The 26,640-nt window shown below is 28.8% G+C and overlaps 1 protein-coding gene across 4 annotated transcripts; it reads right to left on the bottom strand.

Annotated features, from left to right (window-relative positions):
- Positions 1 to 3,188: 3,188 nt before the first annotated feature.
- On the bottom strand, positions 3,189 to 26,370 carry LOC118065972 (uncharacterized). Of its 4 annotated transcripts, none has more exons than XM_035081617.1 (15): positions 26,037 to 26,370; positions 13,326 to 13,701; positions 12,925 to 13,001; positions 11,570 to 11,801; positions 10,523 to 10,657; positions 10,140 to 10,248; positions 9,525 to 9,854; positions 9,196 to 9,436; positions 8,537 to 8,944; positions 6,707 to 8,209; positions 5,529 to 5,964; positions 5,109 to 5,310; positions 4,516 to 4,765; positions 3,712 to 3,939; positions 3,189 to 3,620 (listed from the first exon to the last, which is right to left on the bottom strand). In XM_035081617.1, the coding sequence occupies exons 2-15, from the start codon at positions 13,400 to 13,402 to the stop codon at positions 3,415 to 3,417; spliced, it is 4,434 nt and encodes a 1,477-aa protein (XP_034937508.1). In that variant the 5' UTR covers positions 13,403 to 13,701; positions 26,037 to 26,370; the 3' UTR covers positions 3,189 to 3,414. The 4 variants fall into 4 exon arrangements, with proteins under 4 accessions (XP_034937508.1, XP_034937511.1, XP_034937509.1 ...); XM_035081620.1 differs by having other exon boundaries at positions 8,576 to 8,944; XM_035081618.1 differs by having other exon boundaries at positions 11,570 to 11,798.
- Positions 26,371 to 26,640: the final 270 nt, after the last annotated feature.

Below are 26,640 nucleotides of genomic sequence, written 5' to 3'. Positions count from 1 at the left end.
AGACTTTTTTTTAATCTTGATATTTTATTTTATAAAGCCAAATAAAAATTTATGTTAAAAAGTTATGCATAAAGAAGTACATTTTCGAATAAGAAATAAATTGAGATAAAAAAAAAAAATGTAAAAATGATATGAATGGCTTCAAGCTCCATTTATATTGTAAAATTAACGTTAAAATAAAAAGAGTTTCTTTCAAGAAGAATAAATAGTGGAATAGGTACAATAAATAACAGTCGAAATACAAATAAACACACATTTTAAAATCTAACAATCCATAAATTATTTCATATATTTTATCTCAATATTCTTTTTACCAAGCAAATTTTCATTTATCATGTTCATAAAAGCTCGATACCCAACTTCATCTAGCCTCCAACCAATATCTGCATGCAAAGTTGAGATAGAGATAATTTTCTTGGCTTAAAATTTCCACTAAATCTACCTCCACGAATTTGAATATCTATGTGGCGTCCATCTATTCAGGATTAGCTATCGTAAGCCAAAAAATAATATCATAAACTTCATGAATATTATATGGTATACCTGGAAAAATAAACTTATCAATTTTCTTTACTTATACATTTCTAAATACAATATGAAAATAATTCAGATCAAAAGTTTAATATTAAAGCATCAAAATATGATGCAAGTTCAACTTTCAAACTTATTTAATCTATTTGTCAAACCCCAGATGGTTTTTCAATCTGTTACCAGTGAAATTCTAAATGTCAAATGTAAGCAGAATATTAATATGGATGTTGATGTTAGGAATGTATCTAAAAACAACCCCAATATCATAAATACAACTCACCTTGTCCTGAAAGTAAGGGGTGGTTAAAACAGTCTGCTTAACCTGGGCATGAGGGGGATTTAAACGGTCATTTAAACAATTTGTCGAATTTATTTAAAGACTAAACGAGGCATGAAAGTGGCCCATATGCCCAATGCCTCATTAAATAATTTACTCGGTTGCATCGTAATACCCACAGCTTTCATTAAGCTGCTATTCATCTTTAGGTGGAAGTGGGGTAATACCAAACACAGAGCAATTTCAGGCATAACTATTGCAGGATGGAAGGATGCACGTTGCCCTCGTCATACGTTCACTGATACTTCAATTCATCCCTGAAGGCAGTAAAACTGATAAAAAAAATTGATATAAAAAGAAGTGAAATGAAAGAAATATTTATTGAAAGAATCGAATGACATTGGAAATATTTTTTGAGAGGAAAAATTTATTTGAGTTATCAAAAAATATACTCTGTATTGACGTCTTTAAAGGAATTGGAGAACGATAGCTTTTTTGAATGAATTTATCGGTTTAGAAAAAATAAACTTGGAAGTGAAATGTATTCTTGATGAATATATTCAATTTATAGACAAATAAATAGATAGATTTATTTTAATGGAAATAAATAATAACACTAAATTATAGTAATAATAATTATAATTTTTATTCAACTATTTCACATGTACGTTTATGCATCATATATTTTTACATTCTTCTTTAATAATTCAGCAATTTTTCATTTTTTATTTTGTATAATAGTTCATAATTTTTTATTGGTGTTAATTTTTTTTATGACTCGCGCCCCTTCTATTTATTTAATCCGTCTTCTAAATTCTTCATATCTATGTAACATTCATTATATTCATATATGTATATGTAATTTTTTAAATTTTTCATATTTATCGTTCCTTTGGATTTCGATAAAAGTCCCTTCGAATTATCTTCATATAATTAATATAAGTATTACAAAGATTTATTTTTCAATTAAAGTTTAATGATAATTCACAAGCTAATAATTATGACACTTTTTTTTCTATTTTTAAAACATTTATATTTATTCTTTTATTCAGTTTCTTTAATCTCATAAGTTTGATGATTTATATTTGAGCAAACAATAGGACGACGATAAGAAAGATACCGATTTTTGTTTTAATTAACGTCACATAATCTTTCATTTAGTCAAATATCTAAGTCTTTAGTTAATTAAGCTTTTGTTTCTTTGGTAATTCGGTTGATAATGAACATTTTGAGCGGTCTAAAAGCCCTTAGAATGATTTTAAAAATTATTTCGATTGCAGCTTTTTTTTCGAAATTAATAACATTCTCAATAATTAGTTAGTAAGAAAACTGCCTGTCGTATATATTTATTACAAGTTTTCAAATTGGTAATGAAATTGTCGAGTGAATTAGTAGAACCGTTCTTATTTCTCTTTCTCGACTTTACTAATAAATATACTAAATTGTTCTGAGCAATTGAGATCTATTTGGAGGGACTCACCGTAAAATCTGGAACGAATTTGTCAATTAATTTAAATTTAATTTCCCTTTTTGCTTTATTAATAAATTTTATTTCATTTAATTTTGTTAAAATTTTTATTATGTTTCAACTCACAATTCATCTCTCATTACAACACACACACATACGTATTTTTCTGAGGGATACAATTGACATACGTTTCATGACTTTCCTAATTACACGACGGCGTATGTTAAATTTTATTGCGTCTACTAATTTTTTCGAAAAATTTTTCATTTTTTTTACTTTGGAAATAATATAATTTTTTCATGCTTAACTTTTAAAATTAAGCATTATTTATATTATATAATTTTCCTAATTATGGTAATTTTTTTAAATCATTCATAAAACTTAGATTTATTTTATTAAATCGTTTTCATTTATAAATCAGTCAGTTAGTTTAAATATTAACAATCAATCTAACGAGAGATGATATTAAACGTTGAATTTTTGAAATTTGATTTATTAATAAATATCTTCGAAATGATTTTTTATTCGATGAATGAATTGTTTTGATTAGGCCAAGGGCACTCTCATGAAATATTCAATTTCATTAATTATGTATAATAAATAAAACTAACATTTTTTTTTTTTTTACAATTTTGATTAAATAATTATATATAATTACAATCATTGCCAAATCATCATAAGCTCATTTAAATACTTTTTAATAAATAAATAATCCAAACAAATTTTTTTACATGTTTTTTTTCTTAAATATAAAATAAATAGTCAACAATCTTACGTATTGTTCAGTTTTGTTTTTTCAATATTTTAATAGAAAGAATGATAAAATTTACATCTAAATTTATTTTGTAATTCTTTTCATAAAATTCGATATTAGATTTTCGATGAAAAAATTCTTCAAGTCAATAACACGAGATCTACACATAGAGTAATAGAAAAAAAATTATAAAAAATGACATCATATTTGTCTGATAGGTTTTGGTTTTAGATACTATAATAATTAATTATTATTAGAATAATCATCATTAATTTATTAATCTCATTTAATAAATTAATAAATTTAATTATATTTTATCTCTTGGTATATTTTCTTGTATTGTGTCAATCTTTTTGTTGCTTTATTTAAATTTTTTTTTATTTTTTATCTAAAGTACTTGAGTCCTGCGACGAGAAGAAACTTCTCAATAAAAAGTTCTGAGTCGAGGACGGCAATGTGAGCGGCGCGACCGATTAAAGCGTTCGCTGTTGGTGGTAGAGCATGATGTACGTCATACCGGACTAGAGTAACACCTTGAGTAGACATTATAGGATAAAGTACATTGTGTACCATCTCTCTGTATGCAGTACCTGTTAAAGATTTATTTATTAATGACACTGCACTAGAGTAAATTAAATATATAGAGATGTAAAACAGTGGTTTTTAGATTAAAAAGCATACCTTGGTCAGTGGGGTCTCGAACCGCAGCTTTGCAAAGTTCGATTCTGGCTGAATGAAGTGGAACGTATCTGTCCTGAGCACTTCCACAAAGTAGAACATGCTTAAACCTCTGGAGATTGCTCTTCTGGCTTAATCGAAACATGAAAGATCTCCTGACGTCTGATGAATCTTTCATTGCTAGCTGGAGCAGAGATCCAGACTTTTTCCATTTTTGCATAAACCACATACCTAGGATTGAGAATACAATGAATATTAGAAAAGAAAGGAATATTTCAAGTTTTTGAATAATGAATTTGTTTTAACGTTAATATTTTACAATTTACTCATTTCTTTTAACAATCAAATTATGATGAAATATTTTTTAAGACTTTTTTTTCTGTCGAACGTTGCAATTTTTAAAAATAAATCATTACATTATGAATCGAAATTGGATTGGTTATGAGTTTAATTCAATGAAACTGAATTCAAATGATTGAATAAATTATATTGCCATTTTCACGAGTACTCTATTTATTGCAGTAATGTAATAACACTAAAAACCATTTGCTATTCAAATGAAATTTTCAACAACTGAATAATCTTCTTTTATTAAAAAACAAAATTTTTCAATAAGCCTTAAAATGTCTACTTTATTCAAACATTCAATATTTAATTATTAAATTAGTGGAATAAGTTTTATCTAATTTCATCCAGAGATGTCATGAAATTTCTGAGAATTTTGTGGTATTTGTGCTTCAACAGTAAATGCCTGAACTTCTTTGAGAACAATTGAAACTGATAAAATACAGACTATGTTATAGTTACCAGCATTGACGAGGCCACTTGTATTATACAAAGTTCCTAGATGTGGTCCACTTAGACTGAGGAAAGTGTGAAGTCTTGATAACAATGGCCTCAGTTGTGGTCTTGTCAGAGCACTGCGAATTATTATGGTCCCCAGTGAGTGGCCGATGAAACTGACTTTTGTTGGGTTGAGTCCTGATGTGTCAATGTGGTGAAGAATTTCCTCTACTAGTCGATCAGTCATAGTGTCAAAGTCAGAAAAAGTATCGCCCTGAAAATAGTTTTCGGAGATAAGATGAACGAGGTCAAAATAAATATAATGAAGAGATAAATGATGATGTTGGAGAAAAACGTTTAATTTGAAATTAAAAAATGACAAGTTGACTAGCTAAATATTTTACGTTAATAGATAAAAGTATAAAAAGATCAACTTCTGATGTGACATTAATTTTTTTGTATCAAAATATCTAGAAGATTAATTGAAATCAATTAATTAGACTTTTGACCTCGACTGATGGCAGTAAAGTTGAAAAATTTTCAAGTAATTATTTTTTAGTTAATGATTATTTAAAATTACAATCAAATATAAAATAATTTCTTTGAAAAGTATTTACCTGGTTCCTTTCTGACATTAAAAAGTCTAAATGTGCGCCTGGTAAACCTAGTTCCAAATACGTTTTAACGAGTCTCAGATCAGCTGCATTACCATCCAGTCCGTGAACGCAAATAATGAGGTGTGGGCCTTCAGGAGAGAATAATCTGTATTCGTCGCTGATGTAGAAGTAAGGTAGACTGCTCGCAACGTTTGGATAGTCACTGTAGTTTGATTGAGAGTCATTATGTCAATCTTAATTAATTAGTCAATTGGTTCATTAATAAATGGAGTTCTTTTTTTAAGAAAAAGTGATAGAAATGAAAAAAAATATCATATTTAAATTTGATTCATTAAAAAAGATAGCAAATACTTGAAATTAAAATTGAGTATTGATCCAGAAGAAATTTTTAAAATAATGATAACATAAACAAAAACACACCTGTAAATTTTTCCAGGAAAATTCATTTGTCTTTTGAATTCTTCTTTACATTTCTTGAAATTTATCGCATCATCTTGGGTAGATTGGAGCAGTTCCTTACCTTCTTGATAACAGTCAAGACAAAAGTCTCGAGTGCCATAGACATTTTCTCGCTCTCTTTCAATTCTTTCACGACTTCTCTGGGGACTACAAGGTGCAGTTTTATTTTGTTTTGGACTCTTGGCTCTTTTCACTGTCTCATAAACGTGATACAGCGGATTGTCTACCATTGGAACTGGCGCTGGATCTCTGAATGCCTCAGGAGGTGGTGGTTCATCTTGAAACATCTTTGGTGGTGGTAGTCTTACTTCTTCGTAAGAATTTTCAGTTAGTTCGTTTTTTGTTTGATCCTTTTTATCTTTTCTCAATGGGACTTTATTTGACTTGATTTTCTCACCTAAATCACATAAAAGAAAATCATCACTAAAACATCAACAATTAGCACTAGATAATAATAAAAGTAATTATTTCTAATATCTATTTCCTTTCATTGTAAGCAATTTTAGTAATGTATTTAATTATATTAAAAGCTTTCGAGTTTTCAAAAAATGTACTTTTTTCTTAGACGAGAAAAACTTGTTCAACCATTAAGAATCGTTATGTGTACTCATTGAAAGATGGTTGAAGTTTTGTTAGAATAAATAAAGTATTTTTCTACAATGTTCTAATTAAACTATAATTACATTGTTATAATAAATTATTTTTTTTAAATATTTGTTAATTATCTAAAGATCAATAGAAAATAAGGTGAAATTGCTTTGAAAGTTATCATTTTATTAGTATTTTCATATTAAATATTTTCTCTTATAAATTATGTAGAGTAAATTTACATTACATTCAACGTTGTTGATTATTTAGAAAGTGAGTAATATCAGATTTAAAATATTTTTCCAAGCATTTTATAAATTGATAAGATAAGGTAAGTGAATGAAATTTATCAATCATTTATTACGATAAAAGTGTCAATTTTTCAAAATTATTGAACTATCAAGTAAACTTTATTAGAATAAAAATTGAACTATTGAGAAATTCAATATCAATTTAGACGAATATAAAAAAAAATTCGATTTAATTTAAATAGTAAAAATTGACTCGATAGTTTTAAACTGCAATGAAAAAATTAATTTGAAGTAACTTACCTGCCCGTTTATTTTCAGAACTAGAAGTATCTCCACTGCTAACCCATCCCGAACACTCAGAAGTAAGGTTATCAGAGTCTATACTTGAAACCGGACTGCTAGGTCTGGTAGAAGGAGGACTAGGTGGTCTAACAGTAGCAACAAGATCAACACCAAGAGTCTCTTTACTATCTTTAATCGGCATACAAGGCAACGAAACAGCACTTCTAGGCACTACCATTTTGTTATCAGCTACAGGGACACTCGCACATCTCAGTCTTTTGGCATTAGGAAGTGGAACACCTGGAGAAGACTCGTCAGATGTCGTAGATACTCCATTAGTCTCCACTCCCTCAACTTTAAGAGCTATTTTATGATTATTTTCCCTCTCAAGGACACTCATTCGTTGATTTGGACCTTGTTTTTGGGAATTTTTTTGCTTTGAAATTCCTGCTTTTTCTTTCTTATCTATATCCTGATACGGAGGAGGAGCAGGAGGTGGTTTTCTTGTTCGATGTTGGCATCTTTTTCCATTAGAACCTTGTCCAATTGGTTCTTCTTTTTTTTCTCCATCCATCGCTGGTGCTGAATGAGGTCTACGTCCTCTTCTTTTTGGCTCTTCAGGTTTACAATCGATTGTTAATGCTATGACCTCATACAGATGCTCTTGAGTTGATTCTGCTGATTTTTTCTCATGTTTTTTCGATTTTTCTTCATTACGCCATCGTGTTATTTTTTTCTCATATATATCTTGAGATTCTTTACAACAATCCATTGAATGGTCAACATCGAAAAGTCGTTCAGTACTTTTTGGCCTTTTCGGTCGAAAATCAGCAGTTTTTCCACTAGATCCATTCGTCCGATAAAAGAAAGAATCAACTGTCAGTCCATTATAAGCTCCGGAAAATCTTTTATTTAAAGGATCAACTAAAATTGAGTGACTTTGAGCCATTTCAGCGATTCCATTTGCCGAGTCTAAAAAATCTGCCGATTTCACTCGATTTTGATGACTTCCTGTAGCTTTCCCTAAAGTATGATAACGTCGACAGTCAGTACTATTATTTTGACACTTTCCTGCGGATATGTGACCATGTTTGCGATGGTTGCCACGATAAGTTACTCGGTCTAGAGTTGCGGTTCGTAAGTTTTGAGGATCAGTGTCACCATTTTTCATATGAAATGATTTTTCACCACTTTCTCGAGAAAATAATCGATGGCTCCGAGGCTCTAGCCGTATTCTTCTAGAGTCTAATGAATGGTTCTCTTTAGTACTAAAGGTGGAAGACAGTTGGTTTAAATCGAATGTTCCAATGCAAGGTGGAATACTTAGAGATTGATCACAAGATTTAGCTGGTCTGTAGCCAGGAAAGTGTCCATTTGGTGGTAATTCTGGGAACATAGCTGCTAGAAGTGATGTTATTGATGTTGATGATCGTCCATCGAAATCGTGATGTTGCCGACAAGAGTCTGGAACTAACATTTGGGTCGACTTTGCTCGTGGAAGTGTTGCTACTGGAGTTGATCCTATAATAGTTATGAAAAATGATGTTATTTAGGTGTTGTGTAAGAAGATTGGAAAATAAAGACACGTTTTATTATGACATTTTATCACCTCAGAGGATATGATCTATTTTTAGTTTTTATGAAATAATTTAATATTAAAAAATTTATAAATTTATAAAGTAATTTATTTCGAAATAAATTTAAAAAAAGGTATTCTTAGATACAAAGAAATGGATAAAACTATTTCTAAAGCTATTACTGAGGTGATAAAAAGTTGGAAAAAAATATGAGAATAGTACAAAAGCCACACAGAAAGCATAAACTTAAAAGTAGCAGCAAAAAGGAAACCTAGAGACGGATTCGGTGCGGAGAAAGCCTGCTGCTGACCCGAAGGAAACAGTGTTGTGCTCCTGGCAGTAAGAAGTGGTGCTTGTGATCTAGATCGTCCTTTAGATGGCACAAGCGTTGGTGGTGTTGGATTTCTACCTCCAATTCTTTGTCGGGGAAACAATTGCGTTGAAGCGGACCTTGGTAATGTTTTGGGGGATGTTCGTGGCTGTAAGGGTGCTATTTCTGGTCCCAGTTGGTCTAAGGATTTACTGTGCCGTGCAGGAAGCGATGAAGGTGCTAGAGATAGTCGAGCTTGGATCGAAGCGATGTCTTGAGCAGCTCCTTCACTTCTAGGTGACCATACGTTTGATGTTCGTGATTCTAAAACTGCTGACATACCACAGCTGCAGTCTTCCATGCTAGGAACTATGAACAAGATGTAAATCATTCTAGTAATTTTATTTTAATGATGCTCGTTAATTGAATAATATTTTTTAAAATTATTTTTTAATCATTAAAACTGCAATCTTTAATTTATAGTAAGAGTCAATGGATTAATTTATGAATAGTTACTAATAATTCTTCAAGTTATCAATGAATTAAATATTTTTCGAGAAAATAAATATTTTTATTCGTGGCATTTTTTGTTTTTAAATTTTAAAAATTGATTTATTTACCACTATTTCGATGTCTCAGTTGCATATCGGCATACTGGTCCTCAAAAATGAGTGGCAACGTGTTAAGATCTCCATCTAGTTCGGGACAATGAACTGGAAGAGGAGGAAGTGATGCTAGGTAACGTGATCGTCGTGCGGCTTCACTTACTGCCTGATAAGATTGATAATTGGCATCATAGCAACCAGCTGCGGATGTTCTGGGATTTTCCAATACAAAAAATCCTTCGGCAAAACGTTTTACCTATTTTTTAAAAACATGAATATTCAAAAAAAATTATTAATTACCCTCAATTAGTAGGTTAAATGTATTAAGAGAAGAAGATACTTGCCCTTAATTGATGATGGATTCTGGCTAAATGTTGATGAACAGCCTCTTGTCTCGTAAATGCTTCTAAGAAAATATTCCAAAGCACAATATTTTGTGCACAAAGTTGAGCAATATCTACTTCTTCAGAATCTATCAGTTTTGTGGCTTCCTTATGTTTTCTCTCAGCGATCTCAAGATCTCGTTGTTCCCATGACGGCAATAGTTGAGCAAGATCTGCCAGGTCGTTGAGGAGATTCTCTCGAGCGGTTAATAAAAGTCTTGTAACTTCTTTTTGGATGACTCTTGCATGTTGTATTCTTGTTGTTGAACCAACACATCGTGTTGTCGTTTCCTTTCAAATACAATCATATTTTTCTTATTACCTTTTTTTACTTTTCCATTTATTTTGTAATTACTTTGTTATTTGTTTGACTTTTTCTAGTGTTTCTTTTTTAATATTTCTTTAAAAGTTTGTTTACAAAACATTATACACACAGCAAACAATATTTTATGGTTGCTCGATTACTTGGGAACTTTAGTAATGGACTGTTTATTTTATGTTCAACTACATTTATCATTTTCATATTGATTAAAATCAATTACTAAACTTGTGATCTGAAATTTGAATAAAACTTACGATGTTTAAAAATGCGTTATTGTCTCCATTAGAAGGTGGTTGTTTGAACTGAAGCCATGGTTTTCCACTTCTTGGAGCACAGCTTTGGACGTAGTGAAGAATACTTTTTCTGAATAACATTAAAATATTTTTAATTAAATGTTGAGAACAATTTAATTATTCAGAAAAAATTAATTCATTAAAAGTAATAAGTTAAGCTACTTGATGTTTTAGATCATCAGTAAGATATTAAGTAGTATGAAGAATAACATATAATATTTCTATTCAATTTGGATTATTTATTCAATCTTTTTACTTATTCAGAAAATAGAAAGAAACTCAATTGACTTATTTTTGAGACGATGAATTATATATAGAGATAATGATCTATACAAAATACTAACTTTACGAATGGTTGATGAAGAGCTACAAGACAGGCATGGATCGTTATGGACACTGCTGCGAGGTGGAAGTAGTCAAAAAGTACTGGTAAGTGATAGTGAAGCCCCTTAGTTGGTACAAAATTTAACTGCAATGCTCTACAAATAATTCTTTCATTAGACACTCGTTATTTGTACAAAGTTTTGAATTTTTTCAAGAGTTCTACATAAAAAGAATAATCTAAAAAAGATAAAAAAAATAAAACAAGAGGTAAAACTGGTCCAATTAAAAGCTCTTGCAATTTCAACTTTCAAGATGTTTGTATTGTGTTCTAAAAAAAGTTCATTTACACTTGGAGAATTAGACGACACAGTTCCCATCATACAGACTTTTTAAGCTACAAAAGAAATAGAGCGATGATAAACAACACCAGCAATCAATCATACAAAGTTTTTTGCAATAAAAGTAAAGCGCTTAAGTATATTTATAACAACTGGAACTACAAAGATAAAATGATGAAAAGACAAATTCATACAGTTTGGTGTTGCATGGGTTTTTATTTTATTCAATAAATTTTTCATTCATTGCTCAAAAATTGAAAACAATTCAGGATATGTGTAAAGATGAATTGAAAGAATTTTTTTATTTGTGATGATTGATATAAAATAAATGAAAAAATATGTTGGTTTAAAAATACTAAAATAATTCATAATAAAAATTGAAGCTTAACAATTGATGATGGGATTACTTTTAAAAAAATCAGTTCAAAACAATCAAGTAGTTTTTATTGATTAAATTCTACTATTATATCATCATGATATAAAAAATAAAGTTGATGCTATTATTGTTATACTGTGGACGACATATATCATCGTTTGCTACCATCACAACAAAGACGTACTTTACTTATAAATAAAGATTTCAAAAACATTGCAAAAAAAAAAAAAAGAAATATATATAAAAGAAATAAGATACTATAATCTAAGTCTGTACAATGTATCTCTTTACTTAAAGTTGAAATGTGGGTTACAAATTTAGAGAAAAAAATATTGTTCTCTAAGAAAACTTACCTAGATGATACACAAGCCATATTTCCTGGTTGGGTGGGTTCGCTGAACCAGAGCTCGACTCCAAGATTGAAGTGAGTTCGGGAAAGCGCTTCTTCGATCTTGTGACTATGTACAAGTACGTGAGCACGAAAGAGGACCGAAGTTCCTAAAGTTACCTCTTCATTTCTGTAGAGGATTTGAAAGCGTTTGCTTGTTCCTGGTGCTTCCATGTTGTCTAATGAACGCTTGTCTGCTTGAAATAACAATTCATATTTTTCTTATTAATAAATATCCTCATTTACCCCTTTACTTATATGTATATACACTAAATTGTTGGTACTATTTGCACAATACTTGCATAGTCATAAAATTATTCTGTTTAACATTCAAATTTATTTATTTTCAAATAAAACAAAGCTTAGCATCAATAAACGAGATGTCGAGCTGGGTCTATTGTTACATGAAAATTTACCAGTTATTTTAATTTAATAAAATAGTTATTTTAGAGAGATTTAACTTTATTTATTGTTGAATTGGATGAAACTGATTTTAAAATAATAAATAAATATTTATTTGTTAAAATAATTTGGTATAGATGTTTTTAGTTTACTAAAGCTTATTAAGAAATAATTATTGTACTGTTGATGACTTTTAATCAGTTTAGGTAGAATGGAGCTCTCAATATATGACCTGTTTCGTAGGTTCACTGCTTAATAGTTGGATTCAATTGAATCAAATCCAAAGATGTTATTAGTTTTATTTGAAATATCCTTTTTGATAGACTTGTATTGAATTATTACTTATTGAATTAGGATTTTGATTCAGAAAACTGCTTCTAAATAAATAAAAAAAACATTTTTTCCACATAGAAAATTGGCTTTTCAATTTATTCTGAAACCACGTCGTTTCGTATACTTTGGGATCCAATCGCCCGTAAGCTATTTTGTAATATAAGGAAGAAGGTAAATTTTCAATTGAAATCTTACTGCTTAGTTATTTTTTTCCAGTATCGTTGACAAAAATTTGATATACATCAATATTCATTTACATACAAATATTTTTATTTGGATATTTTTTAGAGTAAAAAAGTCAAATATATTCCTCCACGTTATAAAATATTTGATGCTAGGAAATAAATTTTTTCATGCAAGAAAATTTTCTTCCACTCTTATAAATTATTCGTTGATCTAAACTTTTTTTTAAAAATAATTATTACATCATTTTGAAGATTTTTAAAAGATTTCTAGACATTTTATCTTCAAATCACATTTTAAAAAAAATCCTCTTTAAAAAAAAGAAATGATTATTAATAATTGTTTTTTTTTTCAATGTAAAAATAAATAAATAAAATTGAATAAAAAAAAAAGTTAACTCACGATTACGAAGTTGGTCTACTTCCACTTTAATAGGCAGTTTCGGAGATACCCTAAGGGCTGTACGAATTTGATAGAACCTTGAAAAATATAACAACATTAATGAATACCTCTTAAAGTAGAGCTCTTTTACAAACAAAGGATTATTAAAAATGTAAATAATTAAATATTTTAGTAACTTCCTGTTATAATAAGTTGGACCATAATAAAATTTACAAATAATATTAAATGAAACTACTTTTCATATTGATTTTAAATGAACGTTCGTTTGTAAATAGCTTTACTCTATCTGCATTTTATTAGTTAAAATTTTCTCTCTCTTATTGTGAATAAAAAATGTATAAGATAAAAAAAAAAAGTAGAAAGAATAAAAAAATATATTAAGTTTCCGATAAAATATTTACCCGCGTTGAAAGAGATCAACATTGTAGAACTTGCAAAGCTCGAGGGAGAACTCGAGGGTGGCCTGTAAATCGCTCATCGCTTGACGATTTTCTGCGTGAGCCTTTCACCCTTCTTCTGGCCCACTTCCACCCTCTCGTCTCCGTCGTGGTCTTCGTCCTTTTCTCTAACGTCCCCTGTTATTTACTTTCGTCTTTTCCCCTCGAGCAATCACTGACAGGCGATCATGGAGGCGCCAGTCTGTGCATCATTACTTCTACTAATACGACGACGCCGACGACGACTTACGCAGCTTGATACTTCCGTCTTTGGACGTACTTTTGACATCCCTGATGATTTTTTCATTATGTTTATTTGCTTTCATTGAGTCTAATCAGTCTGTAAGAAAAATGACTCTTTTGAAAAATCGAGGAAAAAATTTAGTAAGGGGAAGAATAAGATAATCATCATCATTTATTAACGATTGGAATGTAGTTTGTATTAAAGAGTGAATTGTTTAGTTAATCAATACTTATCATATAGAATATAATATAATTTACTTTTATTTTGTTACTAAATTTTAAGAAACAAAAAAAATATTTAAATGTGGATTTAATAAAATATTTAAATACTTATAATTCTTAAATTGTAAAGAAATTTTTTAAAATAATCAATTAATTAATGTCTCATGTGTTAAATTATTTTTTTTGTTCATCAATAAATGCACCTTGTCTGCCTATTAGTGTACTTATTCTACTTGGTAAAAAAAAATTTCGAGGTCATGGCCAGTCAATTGAACATTTTTGAAAAAAACTCTTAATACTTAATGTAACAACGATTAATTGTTTTATTGGTTTATTGTCGAGAAAAAAATTTTTAATAATAAATTTATTGAATATTTATTTAAATTAAAGAATATGTTAGTACGAGACAAACATAAAAAAAAAATAAACTAAATGACACTTACAAAAATGATTCGTTAAAATAATAAAATAATTCAACAAATGAACTTTTATTATGAAGTAAATTTCGTAATTGTTGAGACCTTAAAAAGCTATGAAGCGACACTTGAAAGTTTTGTAAAGAGTCTTTACTAATCGTCGACCCAAAAAGCTTAAAATATGAAAAGAAAAAAGAAGGGCAAGGAGGTGAAGTGAAGTACACACTAGAAGCCTAGGAAAGACGAAAAAGAAGAAAATGAAGAAAATAAAAATAAGTAGGCTACAACGTGTAATTTATGTATTACCCAAAAAGAAAGAGAGAGAGAGAGAGAGAGAGAGAGAGAGAGGAGAGAGAGAGAGAGAGAGAGAGAGAGAGTAGAGGAGAGAGAGAGACAGTAAACTGACGCTAATGACAAAATGAGGGTCGACGGAATGTAGGGAAAGCATTTTCGTGTAGGCTCAAGTTTGCTATTGCTGGTTTGCACTCTCTTGCACTCTACACACTTTTCATCCACATACCTATCTTACTGTTAGTGTACTAGATGAGAATAAGGAGACAAGAATATTGCATAGAGATCTAGAGATAAATATGTTGTACACTCCAGTACGAAAATACAGTGGTATTCAAAACACTAGCCAAGAAATTATAATTCACTTCAAGCTAGTTTTTGTTTATTTACTCTCACAACCATCACATTCTTTTGGAAGTTTTATTTTGTAAATAAAAACCAACATTTCTCCCAACATTCACACCCTCAACAACAGAATAACCTCTATTTGACTCTAAACTAGAGTTGTCAAGAGTCCAAGTAAAGAGTGCTGAAGTGGTGTTATCATCTAGGCATGGCTCAGTCATTTTCCACAACTGGGCCAATGATGACTATAGTAGCCAATGATGGACCCACTGTAAAAGCCTGTTTTAAATATTTTCTACTTCCCAGGTAGCATTTCAATATGATAATATATCCAATTATCCTATAACTTCTACACTGAAAAAAATATTGGTATAGGAGCTGATCCAAAGTATAACTGTAATAGATTGCTGTCACAGCAATCCTTAGATTTATATTAATTATTTGGATAGCTATTAAAACTATCTAGATAGCTGCCACAACTTTCTTATATTAACCGTAAAGCAAATAAAATATTGCTATAGCAGCAATACCTTGGATATTAAAGCTTAGATAGTTGATTTAAGGGACACAGTATTGTTCCTAGGACTAGAAATTGTTTTCAGGGTAAATAATTATTTAATTAGGATACTTTGTAATTCATTCTTCTAAGTTTTGATTCATTTTTTCACAAGAAAGAATTGTAATGTATCAATTGCTACCTCATTGCTGTTATATAAATAATAACTAAATGGTTCTGGTCTTATTGTTCTCATTGTTTCTTCCTATCTTGAACTTGGTATTTGATTAGTCCCATATCAAGCAAAAAGTCTAAAAAACTAAGTAGACTATCAAGACCCCTTGGGCCCAATTTAAATAGTTATCCAAGTATGGACCTGATCACACTTTTTCATATCATATTAAAGTATTTCCTAATTAGTCTTCAATTCCTCTTTCATTTTTACCTAGTGTTATTGAACTGACAGAGTCAAAGAGATTTTAAGAAATATTTCTAGAATGTTTACAGCTCAGATGATAGATTATCAAGTTCTTTCAAGTATATATATATATATATATATATATATATATATATGTTGTCATGGTAATCTAGATTTGTTAATCCGTTTTTTATTAAAATTGCGAAGAGACAAATTCTTTGATACTGTTGTATAATAAATACATCCTCAAATGTAATAAAATTCTCTCATTAAATTATCACTTTGAATGAAAAATATTTCATTGTGAAAATTTCACGTTGTAAAGAATTTTGTCAAAGCTTACGCATTCAACTGGAGATTTGCAATCTTTTTTACCAGAAAAAAAAAATGGAAAAGGGATTTCTTAATTTTTAGTAAACTTCAAAAGTGTCTGTGAAATGAAATTATAAGAAAAAAAAATAAATAAAAAATAAGTTCAGCATTTAAATTTTTGTACATGTTCTCTTCGAAATACGTTTTTGAAAATTTTTCTGTCTTTCGTTGACTCAGTTAATAATAATCAAAGCTCAAGAAACTCACTACCTTTGATGTCAAAAATTTAATTACTCCTCACAAATTACTTAACAATTATTATTGATCATTGTTGTTTTTTTTTATAATCTCTTTATACTTATTTTCAATAAAAAAAATTTTTATTTTAATTAATAATAAAATTTCGATGATGATTAAATTAATTTTTGGAATTCAAATAATTTCTAAAAGAAATCTTCTAAAATTTTCAAGTTTGTCTGTAAGTTTTATTCTTTGACATCTTAAGAATACAAAGCTGATGTTTTTTTTTTCCTTTCGGAATCCCTAGTGCGTTTCGCCCTTGTTTGTTTCTTCGGTTTATTTTCCTTTTCATCCTTTTTTCAAGCTCTCATCTTTTCTCTTGTTTCTTCCTTTACTTCTTTTCCTGTATTTTATCCACATGCAATCATACAGTATACTTTTTCATGTGAGTATTCGCATAGAAAACGAAATAAAAAAAGGCAAGAGATAGAGATACACAGAAATAGACATTCGAGAGTTTCTCTTATACTCTCAGGAGTTTATTTCATTCTTCACGACAGAGTAAGCGGACCAGTAGGGAGTGATTGGCCTCTGGCGAATTTATTTTAAGATGAGCTTGCCTCGTAAACTTGTATCTAAGAGAATTACAGATGTTGTAACCTTGGAATGTGAAATTTTACTTCTTATCTAATTGAATTTTGTACTGCCGTGCATCTATCTTAAACAAGCAATCAAATATTTTGATCATTTTCAACAACTCTAGTCACTTGGGAAGACTTTCAACAACAAGATTTATTAGCAATTTATTTTTGATGATTAAAAATAATTTTTATTTATTATTTAAAATAGTTTAATAGATAATAGACTTCATAAATAATAAATGGTCAAACCAAATGAGGGAATATGATATTGATAAATACATAATGAAGATGAATAATAAAATTATTTGTTGAAAAAAGACTAATTTTTATATCATTATTATTAATTAATATCTCAATTATTATGGATAATATCTACGAGTGTACATGACACAGGCTTTCATGAAATCTGATGATAAAAGCTTGAATCTATTATGCATAATTTATTGTTATTTAAATTAATAGAAATTAATCGATACATTCAGTGAATAAATCTTTTCCAATGAATTTAAACAATAAACAAAGCCTATTAAAAATAGATTAATAATATTCTGTGACATGTTTAAATACTTATTGTTATTTATTCGATCGAAATATTTTGTAAAAAAATTGTCAAAAACAATTGATATTTCAAAAATAATATTTTAACTTATATCAATTAGTGAAGTTTGAAAAAAAAATCTGAAATGTGTCAAATTCAGTAGAGCTTGCAGATAGACATGTAGAGAATAGTAAAAAATTTATATATTTACAATAATATACTTTAAGTAATATTTAATAAATTTGTTCATTTTCTAATAAATATCCTCATTGAAAATTATAAAATTATTTTCAACTATCATTCTTTGAAGATAAAATTGTCAAACATTAATTGATTCATTTTAAAAGAAAATAAATGAAACAAGTGAATTCATTTCCATCACAAAAATTCAACTTTATTATAGATTTCTAGTCTTGTAAAAGAATTAAATGAAAATATTATCCAGAGAGCCTATCAATTTCAGAGCTATTGAATAGGTGCTAATGGAAATTAACAGAAAGTGTTAAAGCACTTCATCTATAAACTCGAGAGAAAAAAATCAATGTAAAGTTTGAAATCGACGAGAAAAGTAGTGACAATATGTATTTGGTCAGACGTCTAGACATTCATATCCGGTAGGAAACGCGAGTATTTGAAGGGAGGATTAATATGAATGCTTTCTCTGATAGAACCAGCTCACCCTTACAATTCAAAGTCCAATATATATCCAACGTATTTTCAATTTCAATCTCTAGACATTCGTGCTAACATCAAAAACATATGAGGCTGTATAAATTCTTACGATTTTACGCCTCTTCAAAGTGATTTATTACCTTGAATAAATTATTTTTTGCAACTCTGTGTCACGCATCGTTATGCGGTCAAAGACTTATTACAATCTCTTATCTGTAATCATCTAATGATAAGAGAACACGTAAGTTTATAGCCTTCTTTGTTTTCAACGATAAAACACTTTCATTGCTCAATAAACTGCTAGGGAGTGCGTGCCAGATTTTTTTTTTTCTCCACTTAGAACTTGAGTAAAGACCTTTGTCACGAAAATAACTTGATGAAATGAAGAAAAACTTCGCCATGACATTCGCATTGAAACTTTTATTTTATTTCATCAAATAATTTAAAAGTTATTAAAATTTAATCTTATTTTTCTTCACTTCATCTTTTATATATTCATTTAATTGATGTATTTGCTTAGCTATTTAAATTTAAATTTTGGCAAACTTGACAATGTTATAATTTGAACTATGCCCAAAGTTATTTTTAGCTATTTTTAAAATTTACTTTAAAGTTATACTCGTGATGTTGATTATTTAGAAAGTTAATCAATTAGTGAATTAAAGTTTTACAGTTCTTCTCATAAATTTCAAAAGGATTAATTATTTTTAATATAAAAAGAAGTTTTTTTAGTTAAAATCGTTCAAAGCTTTTTTAAAATTTCAGTCAGCAATATTTTTTAAATTTTACTTGAAGAGAAAAAAAACAACTTGAGTAAATTTGACATTTTTTTTTGCATATTTAATAAAAAAAAACTCTGTTTGAAATGAATGAGTATTTGGAAAAATATCCAGCTAAAATTAACAACAAATAAAATAATGTTGGATTATGAATTTAAAACCAGCTGAGTACATTTAAATATAACCTAAGATATTTTTTCATTCATTCCCGTTCTAAATAACAATAAATAAAATTATTACAAACATGAAAAATAATACAAACATTAGAATAAAATTCTCATAAATGTCACTCGTATATTCTTTCATAACTCCATCATGTTAGTGAAAAATAACTCAAAAGCTTGCCATGAATAAAAAACAATTACAATTATTACACAATATTATGTCTATAATATCAAAGATAAAATTTAATATAAACCCATGGACATTTATTGTTGCTATATTTTTAATCATAAAACGTATCTAGTAAAAATTCAATGTTTTTTCTGTTATATTGCAGGAACATCCGAGAATGAAATAAAAATGAAGGGATCTAGGACACCCTTGTGTTGAATAGGTCATGAAACCATTTCTATTTATTCATTGAAGATGGAACGAGAGAGAAAAGTGGAGAGAAAATATAAGAAGAGGACTCTAAGGCTCTTTAGGACACAAAGATAAGGTAGATATATCGATCAATATCGACAAAGTCTAAGAGAGATATCTAAAGGAATCGATAATTTTTCTTTTCCTTTTGCTTACTCTCTACTCTTGAAGGAGTTGCGAGCCTGAAGTCTAGACTACGTTAGAATGGTCGTCTCGGTTAGCTAGTGAAGATATCATGATACTAGAAATTGTTATATGATCCGATAGAAGAATAAGAGCGATAGAAGAGAAAAATGGTAAGTAAAATAGTACGATGAATATATATTTTATATTTTTTTTTCTTTTCTGGATACTCTGTTGTGCTTCCTATACACCAACCAAAGAAGCTTGTTGTTTTCTTCATTTTGATACCAACATTTATCATATCTCTTATTGATTTCTAAAATCTAACAATGACTTTTTAAATCTTCATCATCTTTCTCTTTTTTTACTTTTAATAATTAAGATTCAGTTGTAGCAATATCGTTTTTCTACATGATAGCTATCCTATCGTTTTAAGAAGACTCCATCAATGATCCAGGTACTAAAGCATTGATAAAATGCTAGGATTTTAGAAAAACTATTTTTTTCTTTGATAAATTTGCATAATTTTTATGATTCTTTGATTTTTCAATGAAACATTAATTATTATCACAACCATTTCTTGGTTAATTAAAAAATTCCAACATGATGAGTTTTTTTTTAAAAGAGTAGCTAGGGTTCTTTAGACCCTAACGTAAACTGTAAAGAGCTAATTAGATTTTATTGATAAAATAATAAAAATATGTATAACAATACTAAATAATTAATTTGCGAAGATGTTTTATAAATAGAAATCAATGAATCAAAATAATGACCAACTAAAAATGGAATAAATTAATGTTGATTATTCAATAAAATACTTTATATTAAATAAAGATATTATTCTTTATTTGAGAAAAATAGAGTAAGCATGTGCAGAAAGAAATGTAATAAAATGAGGATTAAGATAGATCAAAAAATTTTTTGTTAGAAACATTTAACATTTTATTTACTCCAAAAACTCTACGAAAAATAATCCTTTAGATGATATCCAGATAATCAGAAAAATATAACATTTTTTCAATTGTTTGCTAAAAAAAATTAATTCCATCAGAATTATTTTAATAATATTACTCTGATGGATAATTGAATATATTATAAATTATTAAGGAGAAAGAATAGAAAATAATATCATTGAAATATAGGTTTCTCAGTAATTAGATTTAAATAATATCGATTAAACTCTGATAAACGAATGGTTTAATTATATTGTCTGTGTCTTTAGATATTTAGTAATAATTCACATTAAACTTTCAAAATTAATTCGGATTGTCAGTACAGTATACGAATATATTTGAATTTAAATGGTCTAATAAATCAGGTATCAGTTATTAAGTAGTTTATGTCAATATATGAGATACTGAGTCAGAGTTATTTAATCTTCAGAAATCAAATCTTCATTTATATAACTTAATTTTTTTTTAACAAGATATTATTTTCTTCAATATCAATAAAAATATTATAACATTTAATTTTATAATAAATATCTCAGTATACAAAAAAATATATTCTATCATTAAATCAATACCTGAATGATATTACAGAGTCTTCATTTAACTCCCCAGAAGTACGTTGAAATTAATCCCCCATCATTTAATTATATTTTTTTATTTTCAAGTATTGTCTATTTTTAGTTTTAGAACACAAGTCATTTAAAATATCCAATCTTCTAAAAAATCAATTTACAAGATTATTAAAGAATTAATGGTAAAACTTATTTATTTATAATTATTTGTTAATTTTTAAGAAAGAATTTATATTTTATTTGAAATAAAAAATTTATTGTTAATGCTTTGATTTAGTCTTGATAAAAAAAGACCCTTCAAGAAATTTTTTTTTTCATCATTAAATCTTAAAAAAAAAAAGTTTTGTTCTTTTCTAATGTTTTATATTTGTATCTGTAAATTATTTTAAAAAGATATATAAATCTATTCAGATGTAAGAATTCCACGGAGGTTCATCTTTTAATACTAAAGTTTATCATAACAATTTTCTACCCTTATTTATTCACTCTAAAAATGAAAGAATATTCAATAAAGTAAAAGAGAAAACAATGAAATTCATAATGCAAAAGTAAGAATAAAAAAACAGTACAATGACCTTTCATGAAAATACTGAAAGTTTGTTGGAAACGGAATAACGTCACTTGGCTACACTAATGTAATCTGTATACGTAAAAAAATGAATGAAAAAGAAGGAAAATAGGGTAGACTAAGGGTGATGTAACTGTAAAATGTAGACATTGTATAGGCTGAAGTAAAAGGTCACGCCCCATCTCGCTAGCCTAACGAATATTTCAAGCAACTTAAGCTAAAATGTTTGCGCGTCGCCAGGTCGACCCAATTAACTCATTGGCCTTATCTACGATTACGTGTGATCCCTAAGCAAATTGAGTTGATGATTAATTTAAAATAATATTATAATTCTCATTGGAAATTCATAAATTTTATTCAATTACATATTCACAAAGAAATGATTATTTTTATGAATATTCATACTCAATGAAAGTTAATAACATTCCTGATAAGATACTCCAAAAGATTAAAGAATCATTCCTCGATAAATGTGTTGAAGAAAGAAAATAATTTAAAATGGATGCTTCATGTTAGTTTGATAGAATAAAAAGTGGTTTAGAATGAATAAAATTAATAATAAAAATATCATGCCTGATCTCCATTAAACAAGTTCAAATCAATTTGATCATAAAAATAACAAAAATTATTTACATGCTATCCTACACCAATGAACTGCGACGATTTGATGTTGATAAGAAAATAAATTACATCAGCTCCAGGAAATTTATAAAACAAAAAAAAAAAAGAAAAAATTAATTCTGGAAACTTATTACTACCAACAACGTTAAATGATTACGTTATTATTATATATATATATATATATATATATATATTGTTGCTGTATACAAACAATCAAGAACTGACATTTATCAGTAAATAACAGAACTCGTTTGTCTTGAAACCGTGATAATAGTGTGTTCGTAGCACAGATTTTAGCTCGAGCAATTATTATTTATAATCAATAAAATATGTGGCCATCCATTTTTTAATATACATATTTATCTTTTAACTGAAGGTCCTGGATGTGGTATCAAACACAGTTGAATTATTTGAACACACTTTTTAGATTTTAATTAAAAGACTTTTTCTTCAGATAAAGTATCCAATTTATTCACATGATAAATTATTTTGCAATTTAGGTTTTCCTGTGTATAATATTAAAACTTTGTTAATATTAATACTTGAAAATAACTCAAGCATTCAAATGTTCTTCGAAGATAGAAGTGAATATTACTATTTTCATAACAATAAATTACTAGAGATATCAAACTCCATGAAAAAGTTATTTTTTCTAACTTGATGATGTTGAAAAACATTTATTTAAATAAAAAAAGTTGATACTTGATTGAATCATATCAGTTCTAGCCACCTTAAAACAGATCCAATTTCCAGTTCAATTTATTCAGACTTGATAAAAATATTCCAGTCGAAACAGACCCAAGATCATGTTCATTAGATTTGATACGATATCAGATTCAAATCTGCTAGATCCAATCCAATTTGATTGAATCAAATGTTACACTTAGCAGAAGATGATTGGATCCAATTGAATCTGATAGTAGATTATCCTGAATCTCATTGAATATGGTTGAATCCAATTTCATTAAGTCATATTCTAAATCTAATCATTTCATAGGTTCAGATCAATTGAAAGGAGCTTATAGAATTGTTTTTAAAAAATATTATATTCCATTATTTTCATCAGATGAAGACTTCTCTAAATCCTAGAACAAAACTATTCATTGAATAAAATAATTAATCTGGTTCCAATATCTAAGCTTAACTGATTTTTATTGCTTCCTCTTAGATTGTTATGACCAGTCAATAATCAACAATCGTTCACTAATTCATTCTTAGGAAATATATTCCATGAATTCTCCAACAATGTTTCCAACAAATAAGCAATCTAATAAATTGAATGTAATAAGACGATAAAAAATGACGACAGAGAATTAGCCTGCAGTAAAATCACTTGACTTATTTTTTTTTTACAATAAGATTAACGTTCACTTGAGAGCAAAAGGAATGATAATAGAGTAGAAGAATAAAACAAACTAGAAAAGGGTGTCGAAGACATTCTAAATGGCATATGACTCATAACCATCGACGCTGTCATATTTTTCACCCTCGCTTTTTAGCCCTAAAGCAAGATATAATCACCGAGAAATCCTGTCAGAGTTTTGCTTGGGTCGCAGGAAAAGCTGTCGTACTTTCCTGGCGACGATAGTTTCCGGCAGAATGGATAGCACCGTGTGTTGCATTTACTCCAGTGCAACTTACCCCTCTTTACTCTTCTCTCTGGAACTCATCTCTATAGATAAATGCATCGATCGACCAAGAGATTATCCAACCTCGCAAATTGCGAGTTCCGGTCTCGTGGGTTTGATACGAACACGATCAGGATGACCTGACCAAGCTGGAAGATGATGATAGAAAAAAAGGGCTGTTTGATTAAATATTAATCAGGCTCAGATATACCTAATGAATGATCAAAGATATTTCATTTATCTTTCATCATCATCATTTTTCTTTTCCCCTAGATGATTTAAAAATCAATGTTGATAAGTCTTGCTTCAATGGGAAAATAGGTCACTGATGAGTTTATGAATATTTTTTTCGTTCGTTTTTCTTCCTCATTTTCTTGTCTTCTTTTTTTTTTCTTTTTTTTATTCACAGGAGATTAGATTACGAGATAATGTCAATCCGTCCAACTGTGTTGTCATTATCTATTCTATCTACTCTATGATTAAAAGCTCTTAGGTTTAAATTTTTCCATGACACTTGTTTAATTGATCTGCAAATAGATCTACTTCACAGCCAAAAAAAGTAGGATTGGTTATGATTTTTGTTATAGGGTAATAAAGAAATTCGATTATTCATTTAATAGACCGGAGAATGACAAGCGTTTGATAGAAAAGCCGATTATTTTGATAGTAAGGTCAAAGAATGTGTTATAAACAAATTAATGATGACTATGAGTAGAATGATGGGATCATTCCATTTTCATAACTAATGAAGAGTGATTAATTATAAATCACATAATATTGATTGGATAGAAATATTTGTAAGTCACCTTAATCAAAGAATTTCATTAAAATAATGTATATTTGTTAGCAAAGGAAAATTGAAGTTGGCTATTTCCATTAGAACATTAATGTGTTAGGTAGTAAGAGAAGAAAACAAGTAGTATATACTTGTGTAATTAATATTTTATCATGTTTCATTACTTTGAGTTGTCTAGAGTTGCTTTGATAAAATATAAAAGGTCACTCGATTATTCATAGCGAGGAGTATCAAAATTTCACCATTTGAATTTTTCATAAAGAATATTATTTACTTTTCTCTGTAATTTCTCTCTCATTTTTATCAAAAATAGAGATGGGAAATTTTTCTGTTAGCTGGGATCAATTTTCAGCAAATGGAAATTTCACGCTGAAATTCCTTCTGTCCTCCAGTCCAATAAATGATCATCAACACTGTTTTGCTTTCCAATGACTTTCACCTTTGCCAAATATCACTTGAAGAAATAAAATACCATCAAAAATAATTCCTCCCAACGTATGTATACCTCTCTTCGCAAACATATCTGGGTTATTTTACACCCTAAGGGTGGCATTTAAACTCAACCTCTTTCACGCCTATCACTCACACCTTCTCAAACTTACTACTGTCACACTCTAAATTACATTCAATATCATCCCCCAATACACATTCCCATCAAGTAAATAAATTATTATGACTTTAAAAATATAATAAATCCTAGACGAGACAATAACGAATTTCCTCTTTCTAAATTGATATAAATTTATCCCCCAATAATCAGATTATTTAGTGAGTATAATTTAAGTTAGATAGAAGTTTAGCGACACAAAAAAGTGACGGAAGGCCAAACGCCCGATCGAAAGTTCGCCCCGCCTGCTAATACGTTGTACGTGGGTAGTTTTCACTCTTTCTATCTCTCTCTTTCTCTTATATGCACTCACAATTCACCCCCCTAACTGGTATTACCCAAAAACTGTAACGCTTTCCTGCAATGACATTATTGCATCGTGCTTGGGGCAAAGATGACGTTTCACGTCCACTCTCAAACACTTCCTTTATACTATACCCCCATTCCCTAGTAGCCTAGTGTGACCTCGCGACCTCGAAACGTCTTTTCTATACTTAAAGCACGAGCTCTTACTTTAGCATCTTCATTTTCAACGGAATCATTAACTAACAGATTTGAGTCATTTTGTCTCTTAACAGAATAAATTTTTATTTCACTTTTAACTTTATTTACCTCTTCTTTCAATCACTTCTTCTTTATTTTTCGCTTCTTAATCAGCACTTCCGGTTATTCTCCACTCGTTTTTATAACTTATTGAATCTTCATCAACGTAATCCATCGTCAGGCGTGTCCTTTTAAATGTTGTCAAGAATTAACAGTTGTAAGTAGCTAACTGGATTGATTTTTCCACTTCCTTCAAGTATTTATTTGATATATCACATCACTTGATTGTCATTTTGATATTTATTTTAATAAATGCATTGTTAGTTTGTCAACACTTGATAACGATAAAGCCATAAATGGTGGTGTTAAACAGACGTTGACGAAAGCTGGGGCACGAGTAAGTACCTCGATCGCGCGCGAGTGTACTTGGACCTTTGCCTCGCGGCTTTGTCCAAATGATTATGGCGCATGCGCGATAAAAAACGACTAACCCCACCTAGTCCAACACAATTACAAGTTCATAGAGGTGTATAGGTAAGTAATAAAATGATTTTTTTATATTTTTTTGTCGACTTTTTGAGATTTTTTTAAATTCCCCTTTTTTTTATACAAAATATGCCCTCTAGTGAAAAATAAATGATACACAATTGGAAATATTATCGTTTACTTGAAA

Source organism: Chelonus insularis, unplaced genomic scaffold (assembly GCF_013357705.1).
Source record: "Chelonus insularis isolate UGA/USDA-ARS -01 unplaced genomic scaffold, ASM1335770v1 contig_324_pilon, whole genome shotgun sequence".
Taxonomy (NCBI): Eukaryota; Metazoa; Arthropoda; class Insecta; order Hymenoptera; family Braconidae; genus Chelonus; species Chelonus insularis.
This window is presented reverse-complemented; position numbering and strand designations above follow the sequence as displayed.